The sequence below is a fragment of the Triturus cristatus genome, chromosome 6 (assembly GCF_964204655.1).
Source record: "Triturus cristatus chromosome 6, aTriCri1.1, whole genome shotgun sequence".
Lineage (NCBI taxonomy): Eukaryota > Metazoa > Chordata > Amphibia > Caudata > Salamandridae > Triturus > Triturus cristatus.
The window spans coordinates 1,614,728,987-1,614,744,114 of record NC_140589.1 but is presented as its reverse complement, the minus strand read 5'-3'; the positions used below and the strand labels follow the sequence as shown (position 1 = coordinate 1,614,744,114).

The 15,128-nt window shown below is 45.4% G+C and overlaps 1 protein-coding gene across 3 annotated transcripts in view; it reads right to left on the bottom strand.

Moving 5' to 3' along the window:
* The window catches only part of MCFD2 (multiple coagulation factor deficiency 2, ER cargo receptor complex subunit), a 112,460-nt gene that overhangs the window by 81,040 nt on the left and 16,292 nt on the right, over positions 1-15,128 (bottom strand). For all 3 annotated transcript variants that reach the window (XM_085612752.1, XM_085612751.1, XM_085612753.1), the window contains one exon: positions 11,827-11,990. In XM_085612752.1, coding sequence (XP_085468878.1) covers positions 11,827-11,981 — 155 coding nt within the window. In that variant the 5' untranslated portion in view covers positions 11,982-11,990. The remainder of the gene's footprint in view (positions 1-11,826; positions 11,991-15,128) is intronic.

Sequence of the window (15,128 nt, the reverse complement as noted above, 5' to 3'; positions counted from 1 at the left end):
ACAGGTTGTCGTATTAGATGTTCCTTTTGGTCCAGAATTCCATTTGGGAATTGTGGGGCACTGGTTGATTTTACACCAGGAACTATCATTAAAAGAAAACCTTATTAAAAGGAGAATGGAGTTCTGTAGAGACTCCTGATCCCTCATGCATGGAGGAGACAGAGCAAACCCTGCAGATTCAGGAGAAACCGCAGTGGATGTAAGAAAAAAACACACACAAAAACATTTTTAAAATAAAGAGCACAACACAATAAAACTGAAAATCATAAGTCCTTTAGACAGATGACGCATGACGTGTCCGTCCTGACTTGTACTCCGATGGACGCTATAGAATACAAAATATAGACTCCGTATATTCCTTGTTGCAGATTCTTTGAATCAGCTTCTTTTAACCATTTTGCGACATCTGAACTTGTATTCACCTACCCATTGTACAATCGGTGAGTCGATCCATGCCAGCTCTTTTCAATTTGGCTTTTTATCCTTACAGGCAACCTCGGCTCCTCTACTTGCATGAATTTTGGTTGCTGTGTATTCTTCTACGGCTTGGCTGGTCGTTCTACAGATGTCTTGCTTTACTGATTCCTGGATACAGATTTATATAGTCGTCACCTAACAGAGGTAACATCCTAGCCCACATACATCTATTTAACGGGGCTGGCTACTTTGTTCATTTCATGACAGGTTAACTGAATTAACAGCTTCCCTTTAACAATTATAACCAGTTTCCCCCCTTTTTTCATCTACCTATGTTGGGTGCTTACAGCCTACACGAACAGGCAATTGCACTTCAGCTATGTTTATGCATTTTGCTTTCATTCATTACAAGTATCTTTATATTTCAAATATCCAGAATCTGTACTTTTCTCCAAAGGCTTCTGGCACCTTCCCATTTAAACTATCAAATTCGGAACTTTTCTCCAAAGGCGTTTGGAGATACACATCAGTACCAGTTTATATTTTTGCCTCTTCAATAGTTTAGTTGCAGGGTACTTTTTTCATTTTACACATGGTACAACGTTTTGAGGTATACTTTTAGTGAATTAATAATTATTGCAAGTCTGTTTATTCATCAACTTTTCCAGGTATTATTTGGCTCTATATCTGGTCTTCTTTCTTTCTTTCATCTTCATTCTCAATTTTTTCTTAGTTGGCCTATAGACACAAACATTGTAAATGTTTCTCCTAATGTACGTAATATTCTTTTTAGGGACAACATTGTTTATTTAATTACAGGTACCAGTGGCATTCCTGAAGAAGGCACTCAGTGCCGAAGCGCGCATCGAGGACGCAAGAAATGTCATTGTTGAGCCATCCTTTGTGTTTTCTTGATTAAACAATTCTACTTGTTATAAATCATTAATCCTGCTGGAACATTTTTGCATTGCACATTAAGCACCATATGTAGTACTTCTCTTTAAATATTTTTCCACATACTAGTTTGTGAACCTTCCTTTATTATATGGTTCGATTGAGTGCGAATGTAGATACGACTGGAGTGTGGGTGTGAATCAGTATGTAACACATTTTGTACTATCTAGATTTTATGAATGTCTTGATCAAATAAATGCATTTAATCTTCACTATTGTGTTGTTGCCCTTTTATATCTGTATATGGTTTACCATACCTTTTGTGAATCATTGCGAGCTTACCCAGGTTTTGCAAGCTTTCCAATTTTCCATGCCCAGAGGAACTCTCACCTACCCGCAGGGGGCCCTTTTTTTTACATTGTGTGCTTCTACTTTTTGTCTCCCTGACACAAGAGGCCAACCACTTGACCCTTGGAGACCAGTTACAAATTCTGGATGCCAGCAGAATTCAGGGGTCTTTGTGTCACTGTGTGAGTCTTTCATTCAGCAGCCCTCGAGAATCAGAGGTTAAGATTCTTCTTCCAGCAATACCTTTTTCAGATTGTGTCTTTCCAGAACCAGTTCTGTTCTAAGGGGTGGTAGTAGAGGTGCCAGATGTATCTTGCACACTTGCCAGTGCCTGGAGGAATGCTAGAGCCCTATTCAAACATTTTTCCTATAGACCCCCACTTCTTACTGAGGCACTTTCTCTTTGCCTTTTGTAAAATTTCCTAGGATTCCATTTCAAGATTGCTGGACCTAGCTGCAGGGCTATCTTCAGCTTCTTGGCCCTCCCCTACCTGACCGGTTCAAAACTGGTTTTCCTTCTATTGCGACTTGATCTTGTCTAGGTGGGTCCTAGAAATGAATAGAATAACTCTCCTTGGCATCTCAAAGGTAGTGCTAAAGCTGCCCTTTGTTCTGCAAACTGTTCATACCACTCCCAGATGGTTAATCCCCACTAAGAGGTCATCCGTTAACATCCATTGGCCTTTCTTGGACCGAGAGGCAAGCAACTGTCCTCTGAGCCAGAGTTGTTTTCTCTCCCAACCAAAGAAGTGGATTCCAGCTTTAGGAGTGTGATAGGAGCAGGACTGTTTTTTGCTCCTACTATGACTAGGAACGGGCTCTCTAAGAGGGTTCAGGAAATGAATAGGACAAACCCTCCATGGCACTGCAAAGTAAAAGGAGGCAGTGCTAAAAGTACTTTTATATTTGAACACCCTGCCAAGTGGGTTAACAAGGCAATTTTAGGGGTGATTATAAATACATACATTAGGCTTTTTCTAAAAAGCAAAGGCATTCTTCCTTGACATGCATCACTTGAGCGCATTTAAACTGCCACATAGCCAAATTAGAGTGGTGCTATTGGCAGAAATAGATTGTTGTCATATGTGGGTGGTGCAAATACACACGGCAATCCACATATCGCAGTCCCTTTCCATGCCATAGGTGCATCTAAGGCACCATTTAAAAGCTATTTACTTCTAGGGAAGAGAAATAGATCGAATAGGGAGTTCTAATGTACAGCATATGATTTAGAGGGGAAGCACAGGCATTTTACTACTGTTCAGCAATGGCAAAGTGCACACAGACCTAAAGTCAGTAAAACTCAATAAACAAAAGGTCCAGGAAATGCCAAAATCAAAATCTGTGGCAACCATGAAGGTAAGACGAATTTGCTACAGGGAGCCAGTGAATCCCTTGACTGGCTAATAAATCCCACAAGTGGCAGGGGAGCCAATGAATTCCCTCGGGTAGTTGGGAGCTATGGAATTCTACGTGCAAGTAGAGCAGCCATTAAATCCCCCTGTGCCTAGGGTAACCAATAAAGTCACTTGCTGGTTGGCCAATTAATTAATGTTAGCGATTGATTTGTTAGTCCACTCCGCGGAGTTCCGTGTAGCAGAACTCCGCCCAGGCTTACACAACACATCAATGGAGACGAGAGGGTCTGACCCCGCGTGCCGGCTGTCAGCAGTCTTTCCGGTTGTCATGAGGAGGAGGTGTGTGGGGAAGGGGGGGGGGGGGGGAAGGGTAGAGTGAACAAATAAGGCACCCACGCACCTGCTGCTAACACAAAGGCAACCCAGCCTTGGCAGGGCAGGTCTATGGCGATCCAGCGAGCCAGTCAACCCCAGAAGAAGGTGGCCAGACCTTTTCCTTGCTGGAAGGAAAGAGAAAGCTGCATCTGCTGCTGTCCACCTACTGAGTGACGGTGCGAGGCAGGTAGCAAGGGACAGCGATCAGCAGTGCCATTGGCAGGAAGCCTACGAGGACGTGCTTAACAAGGTATGTTCGGGCCCATGTCATGCTATGTCCATACCGAACAGCGTGCCTGTGGCAGCTCCAGTCTGCCGCCACCTGTCACAGCCGGAGAAGAGAGGAGCAGCACGCTCCTGATAAGGTGAGCAGTGCCAAGAAACTCATGTAGTGCTGCCCACATGCCAGTATGACCGGACAGACTTTTCGGCATGAGAAGGCAAAGCGGGGACGAAAGACAAGGCCCTACGGAGCTCCCTGCAACTCAGTCAGGTTACTGCCCGAAGGAGAAGTGCCCCTGTGACCTTGCCTCTGATGGAAACTGCAAATGTGTGGCATCTCACCTGCCAGCAGGGCAAAGATTCGATAACCCAATCTGGCCACCAAAAGAAATCATGGCCCGATGCCACTCCAATAGCGTGCGGAAGCCCATGTACTGCTATCGGCAGGAAGGTGATGGTTGATGCACCAGTCACCTCAAGATGATGCCAAGTCACAAACAAAGCCGTTAGAGCTTCCCAGAACATAAGCCGCGTGGACTCGTGGAAGGTGGCAAGGTGCTGCAGCTACAACGAGCCCCCACTGAACACTGCCAGTCTCCTCCACAGTAAGGCAGATTAGATCGGGAGCCCCAAGCTGGTTGGCTGCATTGAAGAGCTCGTGGGAGTGGCTTCCGCCGGCCATGGTCCAACCAGGACAAAGCCAGCAGACCTACCTTCTCCGTAGTCTGTGCAATTTGCTGCGATCGCTTGAGATGCCACTCCAGCAGGGGAAGGGACTTGTGCCTCCTTTTAGTGCCAAGTAGAGCCCCGCGCTGGCACATACAGCCCTGCGTTGTCCACAACATCGAAGAGACTGCCACGGCTTTCATGAAGCCGCTACAGGGCCTCTAGCGTTTGCCTTCACACCACATCGGCACAGTCGACTGTGACAGCAGAAAGTCACGAGGCAAGCCCCGACGGAGCCGACATTCATTCAATTGGCAAAGCAGCCCAGCATTAATAGCCAGAAGAGCCCGCACACCCTCAACTGAAGCAGCGAAGGAGACTGTAGGGAGGCCCGGAGTTGAGGAGAGCTGACATGGGAGAGGTGGCCTAGCAGTCGCTAGATGCACTGCAATCGGTCTGTGTGCTGCGAGTACGTGGCTCTCAGCAGGACCATCAACGGTGCAATAAAATTGAAAAAACCGACACTGCCCATCACAAGGCACTTTGTTGAAAACCGGCACTGTGTCCCTACCTGCGTGTGAGTGGACATTCATTCCTTCATGCTGCCAGCCTGTTCCTCTTGCCCGTACTCTTCACTTTTCCTGGTTGCAGGCCTCGTGCCCTGGTGTGGTAGGCATCCACAGCAACACTATCGCTACTTAGCACACTGGCCTGCATGACTGCTGGTAGTGTACTATCACTCGAGAAGAGGCCTGGGGGATTGGGAGGAATGCTGTAAGCCAAAGACCAGTCCCGCAAACAGGACGGGAGGGAGAGCTTTTCCTCTCAGCTACCATGGCATTGACAAGAGTGGCAGCAGTGCTATCTACAGGCTGGCTGAGCTACTTCACCAGAATACAGCTCCAGAATACAGCACACAGCCTGCAAATAAACAGCCCCAATTGCACGTGTGCTGTCAACAAAGCTTCCCTTCGGCCCCGATCACCAAAGAGCCTGCAGGGTCCTGTGACATCGCCACAGACAGCCAAAATAGCAGCTGCTACCGCACACTGAGACCAGACCAAAGAGAAGGGTTGCACTGTTCTCCCTGCCAGACCCATGTACCTGCAGGCACAAATCAGCACAAAATGGAGCATTGCATGAACGCCCCCCCCCCCGCCCTTGGCGGCGACCGGCTGCCGCCACATTCAGGCCCGGCAAATAAGGAAAGTACTGCAGGGCCTCTAGTAGCAAGCAAGAGTGATGACACAGGTAGACAGAGTGCCAGAAAAGGGCACCCTGGAAGAGACGATGCATGAGCACCATTAGCACTCCCCAGAGACGATGAGGGATGTTAGTACTCCACAGTGGTGGAACAGCACCTCATGGTCGTCAGTGGCAGAAAGCTAAAGAGAGGAGGGGCAACCATGCGCGTTGTATGAGACAGACTGAGCATTTACTCACTTGGGCGCATAGACAATGAATGGGTGCACAAAGGAAAAGGTGCCAGCCAGCCATCCCAGCAGTGAATAGCCACAGTTAGGTTATCAAGGAGAATGTTACATGGAGTGACCAACCCTGCCAGGTGCACGCGAACAGAGGCAGGACCCAGCACCACGACAGCTCAGTCTCCAGGCACAAGCACAATGCTATCGAGCGTAGTGGAGGCGGAAGAAAGGTTGCCCAACATCTACGAAGTGAAGCACTGAGGTAATGCCAGAGGAGGGGCCCGTGTGGTCTGAATCCTGGAAGGACAGCATCTACACCCTAACTGCACTAGCACCGCCCCGCAGGGAGTCAAAGACTATTCAGGGAGTTCCCCCCAACACGGCCTTAAGACCGCGTCGCACATCGGCCCATTACAGGCATGAGGAGAGTCGCACATACCCGTGTGGCAAGCTGCCACCAACGCATATGGAAGGAGACTCGTCTTCCACAGCGATCGAGAGTTGCACATGGTATACCTTGTTGAGGTGATGAAAGTTATGGAAGAGACTGCAGATACATCAAAGCACACCTACTTCTGTCATCCATGAAATCGCTGACGCACCAGAGAAGACACCCAGTCCTACAGACAGGATTGGAACTGTAAGAGGTCTCTGAAGGGAATAGATGCGCAGTCAAACGGACATGACTGGCAGGAGGTCCCAGTGAGAAGAGCTGACAACACGTGGCCTGTCGCCACTTTGCAGCAAGTGCAAAGAGACATGTGGATGGATGCCACGTCATTCTGCAAGCAAGAACCGAGGAAGAGGAAAGCGTGGCACGTTGCCATGTCATGAAGAAGAAATAAAAAGGACAGGAGAGAAAGGAGTGCGACAATCCTGTCACACTGAAGAATGGATGTCCACAGGTGTGCAGGAGAATTTAGAACTTAACAAGGGGACAAGAACAATGACTCATACCACTGCCCGAGTGCACCTGCTAACACAAGCCAGCCACTGGGGTGCAGTGACATCACAGGAGACAGCTCAGCGGAAGTACCAAACGTAAGCCACCTGCATGCGCGAACAGTATCTTCCCCACGCTTCACAATGGAGCCATCCAGCCACCTGTAAACAGCTGCTTGGAAAAACGGCATCCCTGCATGTAAATGCAAATGTCAAAGAAGACCTGCACCAATTATGCAACGAGCTATGTGTCTGCGAAGTCCCTCCAGACACACTCACCCCATGCAAGTCATCGCCACCTGTCGTCCAGGTCCTCTACCACTTCATCATTGCGATGTGCACCACCACCACCCCTGGAACATCAGGTAACAAGACTGGAGTCCTGCACGCTACAGTACAAACTGACAAAAAGCACCAGTGACAATCCGAAAAACAAGCATTGGCTTAGCCAATAGGTCTCGCCTTTGGGACCTTATAAGTGTTTAGTTATCCAGCACAATATCCTTGGTGCAACAACATCAAGTGTTGCATGGCTAAACACTTATAAGGTCCCAAAGGTGAGACCTATTGGCTATGCCAATGCTTGTTTAATGCAAGCTACAAAAATCCTTTCCAGTCCTGGATTCAAAAGCAGGCCCAAATGTATAAGCTAATGCATTCATATCATCAAAGGCACAAAGACAACTAATCGGTACAAGAAAACCATAATTGCATCTTTATTACATTGATTTAATATACAGCCAGAACGCTTCAGTTCGAACTCAACACGACTTCCTGAGGCCCCCAACTGTTTATCAGATCTCAATCTTTGTAGAACTAACACGTTGTCCTAGTGTGTCAGACATCGTGTATAGACTGCAAAAATGTCGATTTACTTTTACTTGTGTTCCTACACACAAGAGTCCCAATCGCACAGACCCCAGCAGTTTTAGCAGAGCATCTTTGTGACTACTAGCACGCCACTGTGGCACGATAACGTTCTGCTACAGGGGACTAACAGAACATAAAAGAGAATATAATACACTGACATAAAACATGATTTCTTGTGCACATGCAGCAAACAAACCTTTAATGCACACACTCGACAGCTGCACCGGGATCTCTTGCAAACATGGCTGTCATTCAGTAGCACAGCCAGATGCTACATGCTGAAAGCTGTTTCTATTAAGATTCGCTTTTTTATTTTACTTTGATATTCATTCAAATAGACAAATGTATCTATATATTAGGAATTACGAATTTCTGAATCTTTTTATAAAAAACATAAGGACAGGGTTGGAACTATGGAAGAGATATGAATTAAAAATGGACCACGGAAGGGCAACAGTTTTGAAAATGTTAATTTACTTGCACCTTTTTTCTAATAAGTAGAGAGCGGAATGACAACCACCTATTTAATTTTCTAAGCCAATTACTACATAGAATCATTCCCTAATCGTAAGCAAGGGCCATCAGAAACAGAGTAAACTTTCGGGTAATGTCGGGAATTGGGACAAGGACGTGGTATTTTGACTAGCCAATGCATTTCTAGGGGGCACGATCTCCCTTCCAACACAATTAGCATTTATACTCCGAGCAGAGCATTGTGTAGAGCCCTCTCACACCAGATAAGGCCACCAATACTCAGCCCACTGCTATCACATAACCAAGCACAACAACTATGGATGATTTGTACTTCTTAGAAACGTTCCCACAGAGCTACAAGTAAAAGCTCATGGATCGGGTTTATAAATGAAATGAACACTTTCAAAACACTGACTAAAAAGACAATCCCACAATTCATAGTGAAGGAGTTTGGACAAAGAGGAGCATTTCATAGCCCTGGTCCTGGTGGTGGAAGCCCAGGCACAGGACCGAAGGAGGCAGCATGGGCACAAAGAAAGGTCTTCTAGCCTCTGCCTGCCATGCTGCCTTCTGGACTCGATCATCGGGAGAAGACCCCCTCCTGCTCGCACCGGCCCCCCCTCCCCCTCGCACCGCCCCGGCCCCCCCTCAATCCTGCCTCCTCCAAAGAGATGCCATCATATTACCCTATTCCCCAGGGACACAATGGTCCAACGCGAAGATAAATTTTCCTTATCATTGTTTGCAGGTGTATGAGACCAACTGGTTCAACTGTTGTGAACCAGGAATGCAATTACTAAAATTCACGGGCTGTTTAAGAAAGCAGAGGACTGCAAGCTTGTGTCCCTGATGACATGGAGTAATCAGGTAACCTTACTTGTAGGGCTCAAGAACAGGTAACAAAACGGACAATCAGAGGGAACACCCCCTTATCGTTTCCACGACCACTAGCCAGCACCAGGTGAGCTTGAGGCAAGAAAGATTCAGGAGGTGCACAGACCCTAGTAGAAACTGCACATTAATAACAAAGATGTCCAAACTACAAATAAATCAATAACAATACCAATCCATAGCTGTGCACTCTTATGTGGCTACACCAACGAGTAGCGTGCGTAAGAGCGAGCACCAGGCCATATGTTTTGAATTATCGCACACGTGTCTGGGCACGATAATTCAAAACATATGGCGTCCGTGCGGGTAACCGCAAGCAATAGGCCACACACGCACGAGCGTGTGTGTGGTGAGCTTTTGAAAGCCCCTTACTAAAAGTCTCGCCAGGGCAGCGCATGCGCGATGCTACAGGCTCGACCTAACTAGTGACCATCTGCTTACCTGGTTTGCATCCTGATCCGGGTAGCAAGAACATTTTCTGACCAGGATACAGGTAGGGGCTCTGAGTTGCTCTTGCAACTGTCCAGATGCAGGCACATATGCAGCCCCATTGCAGCACAAAGGCAGTCCACGGCAACTCAACCAAGGGGCCTCCCCAAGCGTGAGAGATAGACTTGACTTTGCCCCATCAATGAATTACAGGAGGTAGCCAGGCCACGTAACAGAGACTTCCACAGGTCACAGCACACCAAGACAGTCTTCAGTGGATCAAGCAACACCATCATCAAGCATACGCACTGGACTCCACCATCTCTCCTGATGTACTAAGTTTGAATTGTAAACCACCAGCTGAATCACAGCGAGAGCACGCTGGACTGATCAACATCACATAGGTGAACTGTCATCCACTGATGTGATGCAGAGGGATCCGAACTTTATCAGCACCGTGTTCGTGTCCACAGGTACCTGGTAAAATTATGAAGGCATGCCAAGATGCCTGGTGCTCCCAGCTGCACCTGTCCACCACTGTTCTGCGGATTGCCTCCCAAAGCGGTTAGACGTAACATTTTTTTAGTTGTTTTTCATTCCTACCCGCTGTTTGGACTTTTGGTTTTTGTTTTTAATAAAATTTGGGAGGAATGTTGTGTCCTGCTGGACACAGCCTAGCCTGCCAATAAAAAGAGCTCAAGTGCTCGTGCCCAGTTCCAGCACTGTATACACTGCATCTGGGTTATAATTTCCTTAGTATGTGGGCCCACGGTCAACAACAGGTTCCATACCCCTTTGTTGATATTTAATGAAGAGTGTATCACAACAGTAATTAGTGACCAGTGTCCCGTCATACTGAGGTGAATGGCAATATACTGCTTCCACAGGCAATAATGAATTAACTGTACCCACATACAATATTGAGCAACCAGTGTACCATCACACTATATTGAGTGGACAGTACACGGTCAGGGCCACACTGCCATAAAACAACCATGCTGTCAGCCACATCCATACTCGTTGCCACCTTCCTTAGATGGGCTTGCCTCCTTGGCTACATGACAACTCCCCACCATGTCTTGTAGCCAAACAATTCCATATACAAGGATCCGATCGCTGCCTCCGTTCCCTTGAAAAAGTTGTCAGAAACTAGCTCCAGTACAAGTCATCAACGGTTTCCACATTCAAGAAACCCTCAAGAATCAAAAGACAAGCTCTTCATGAGGACAGGCTTGTACAATAGATAGAACACTCACCACACATAAAAGGCAAGCTCAATCCTTACCATCTCTAAAACCTGGGCAGGCTATGCAGCCTGCATCCATTTACTCAGAGTGTGCAGAGGTTTTGACTACCGAAACACATTAACTTCTACGGACCCTGCCCATGTTTCTCTAGAAAGCACTGATAACATACTTGGCTTTTCCTTCTCTTCACATTGCAGTACTGTATCTTCTTCCTTTGCCCCAAGTACTCTCTGTGTAGAACTTGACTTTTTCCCCCTTATTTGTCCTTCCTCCTTGAGATTTCAGTCAGGGGAAAAAACAAAGCCTACTCCCCACTTTATTCAATCAACATTCAACATGCATCAGCTACTCTTCAACATGGAACTCTCATTGCACTCGTACTTGTTAAAAATCCTTTGATCCTAATGTAGCCAATCTACACTCACAGCATCAAACCCCTCTTTTCCTAACTACTCCTTCATATGTTAGCCAGTTTCACACTACCTTCTATCACCCTCCAACAAAATCCTGTATGTCAGGGCAAATTGGCAGAGGAGTCCCTGAACCCCAGTCCAAAGACACAATGGACTCACTATTCTCTCTGGCTTGGCTTTGACACACATGCCTGTCTGGTTTATACCCAGTTCCCCTCTACACGTTCAGCTCCATAGCCCTACTCTGGCATCAAGAACCTAAGTTCACCCGCAAGAAACAAATGTACACCCATCTGGAAGGTGGCGTTGGGGTAGAGATACAAATAAAATCACCAGAAAAGCAGGAAGGGGTGGGTAGAGCAACTGAGAAACTGTTGGAGGGGGGCTGCTGAAAACCAAAAGACAGGCAAAGGAGGAGCGGCAGAGCAATGGAGGAACTGATTGGGGGGGGGGGGGTGGAAGAGAAAAATAAACATGCACTTTTATGGAGTGCAGAAAAAAAAACAAAAAACAAGTAGTTCCCCGACTGTAGGAAGTGGAACTATTCCATCAGGAGCAATATTTAACAGCTATGCTCCTTGGGCGGATCAGACACATGAAGAGAAACGAAAGGCACCAAATGAGAAACAAGGAAATGAGATTGAGAAAGCCAACTTAAGATAACGAGGACTGAACCCCAAACCCTACTCAAAGTATTGGCATTATTTATTGTCAAAAGACCTGCTGTGTACATTTAAAGAGGGCCGTAGACGAGACCTAAAAATACAAAGTGTACTATAAATTTTGACATCAAAGGGAGGACGACGTGAACAGGGAAAAGATCTAGCAATTAAACACAGAAAATGCAACTTACTCTTTATCCTGAACCATATTTTTGTCGAATCGGGTATTCACGCGATTCCCTTCTAGCACATCAGGATGCACATGTTCTTCAGCCGAAACCAAGAGCCAGAGTGCAGAAACAATACTGCACAGGAAAAGACTCTTATAACTTCTTAAAGCAGCCATTATCTTAACCTGCCAGATAAAATGACAGCATATTAAAAAATAGTTGACAAGCTTCTAATACAACACCAGTAAAATGATGTATTAAATTAATTATTTCAGGAATTTAATACAGCATGAACCTAGCAATAAGTGTAGTGCTTTACAGCACGTTTATATACGTAAATGGGCCATCTGGGTCATAGGGTGCTGTAATAGAAAACCATTGCGTGTGGGTCCAAATGAGAAATGATCACAGAACTCCAGAAGTAATAAAGTAGGGAGGGAAACCTATATTTGGAACAGTACAGGTGTTTTTTCATATATGCACATTACATAAATTTTGTTTTATAAATTAAGGCACAGGTAGATATGTGTTCCACAATAACACAATTTCTTTTTGATCAAGTGAATTTTTTCAACAACAAAATCTCGGTTACACTGGCCAACCTCTCCCTGGCATTCCAGGCTCCAATCACTACCAAATCAACAAACACCGGGAAGACTTCTATAACCATTTCTCAAGAGAACATGCCCAGCCTGGTCAATAACCTTGTTGTCTCCCATACTACAATGACGTCATCCCTGCGGCTATTATCGAGGCTTACTTCTCCTTGTTCTCTAAAACCTGGGCCAAAATTATCAACTGCTCCATCGCCCTAGGCACCTTCCCCGACTCCCTCAAAAGCAATCAAATCTCACCCGTTCTCAAAACAAATTAACCTAGATCCCATCTTCCCTGAATATTACAGACCAATCTCAAACCTCCCCTGGCTTGGAAACACCATTGAAAAATACATCTCCTTTCAACTTGCGGAATTCATAAGTAAGGAAAACTTACTAACAGTCCACCAACAGACTTCAGAGCTGGTTATAAAACTGAAACAGCCTCATTACAAATCTTAGATGGCATAGACTGTACACTAGATGAATCTGAATCCTGCTTGTTCCTCTTACTGGATTTAACCACAGACTTCAACACACTCAATCACTCCTCATTACTCAGCGTACTGAAACAATGGTTCGGATTCAAAGACTGCGTCCTCAAATAGTTAACCTACTTCCTCTCCAAACGCTTTCAAATTGTAAAAAACATCAATAACAGGGTCTCTGACCCATCACCTATCGTTTGTGGAGTCTCATAAGGATCCAGTGTATCCCCCACACTCTTCAACCCTTATGCTGAACCACTGGCCAAAATCTTCTAAGACACCAGGCCGGGGTCAGAAAGGTAAACTTGGGCTTTAGTATAAGTTTACGATTTTTTGCAATTCAGAAAGCAAATTTACTAGTAGTATCTTTATGACTGGCTACCTTTTAATGTTGGAAGTCTCATCCACAAGTGCAAAGACTGCAGACGAAAAATTACTACTTGTAAAATTCCTTTCAGAATGGCGCTAAAGTGTAAGCACACCTTTGTGAATCAGTCCCTCTAAATCTCCATTCACCAGTATCCTGACAACACCGAAATCTACCTGAAAACTTCAACTCTGATTGACATCCACCTCTTCAGAATAACTTTACTCAATATTCACACATGGATAAATATAAACTTTATCACTCTTTCCTAAAAAGACCATAATCGTTTGGTTCTCTCTCAACACCCCTCCTCCCTCCCCCCACCCCAAAACCCCAGCCCCCCCCAAAAAAGACACTTTCATCCTGAATCCTTTAAGGCAGTTTCAGATTTCACCCCATACTTGTCACTAATGGTCTGATTATTGAGAATAATGCTAGACCCTTCATAAACCATGGTTCAACACATTAACAAAATTGCTCAAAGCACTAATTTCCAGCTCCAAATGCTAAAGAAACTAAACTAATCTTACAGTCTGATCACTTGAAAATGGCTGCACATCTTTGATGGTATTTAAATTAGACTTTGGCAATGCAGTTTTTACTTGGGCCACTAAATATGCATGGAACCCTCGTAAAGCCATTTTACACGAAGAAGTCAGACTACTCTCCTCGCCAAAAAAACTCAAGTACATCTACCCAATGCTCGTGGATCTGCACTGGCTCCCTATCCAGACCAGAATCAAATTTAAGCTGTGATTCTTAGCCTTCAGAGCAATCCATGCAAAAGGCATGTCTTACTTGACCCACCTTCTTAAGACATGAGGTGGTTTGAGGAACTTGGGAGGCAGAGAAAACTAGCTCCTGGAAGCACCATTATTCAGAACCTCTCACACTCTACATCATTCCTTCTCCAGACCTGACTCATCCTTCTACAACTCCTTGGCCACAGACATCACAACAGTTCCAACCCAACTTCCAACGACTATAAAATATTCACTTGTTCAAGCTATACTTGACCCACTTGCTCCTGCAGCTTGATCTAATTACCCCACTCTGTCTGATTTGTTGATAAAGTAACCAATATTCCCAACTTCTCCACTCTCATCTTTAGGCCCTCTTCCAGATTTGAACTTCTCCCCCCTTCCTTCTACCAGTCTACTATTCCACCTGCAAATCTTTCTCTCTCCTTGCTCTCCATCTTACTCCCTTCTCCCCGCCACAACCGGTTATATTAAACCTTGTTTAGAATGGTTTCTATGCATATTCAGTTTTATGTAGACCCAGTGTCACAATATTTAATTACACAGCCTAGGTATTCCTTAGGTGACATGCGCAATGAAAATCCGTGAAATGAATTAATAAGTGTGGACGCATTGTGGATTCAAAATGCAGGTGTAAAATAATTAATTTACAAGAGAAGGCTGACCCGGGCGACTATAGAATACAACAGCGGAGGACTTAAATGGCATGCCGTTTTAATATTTATCAATTGCTTTTTTATTTGGCTGATAAAACTGGACTCAGTTTGAAACAAAAAGCACACAGAAACATAAGCATCTATTTCAATGTTGAAAAGGTGATCATGGAGCAGGGTTCTCTAAAGTCGGTCTTGCAGGGCCGGATCCATGCCAGATTTTTAGCATATCTCCATTTAGATAAATGTAGTTATCTTAAAAATCTGCCATGGATCCGGCCCTCCACGACCTACTTTGGAGTACACTGCCATAGAGGAAATATGTAACAGTGTAAACGTCAGCCCCTTACTATTACAGACCACCATAATGATCATGCTTCCCTTCCACAAAATACTTCTGGCTAGTCTTAAAATGGACCAAACTGGGGGAGAAAGCGAGAGAAAGAAGATAGTACTCC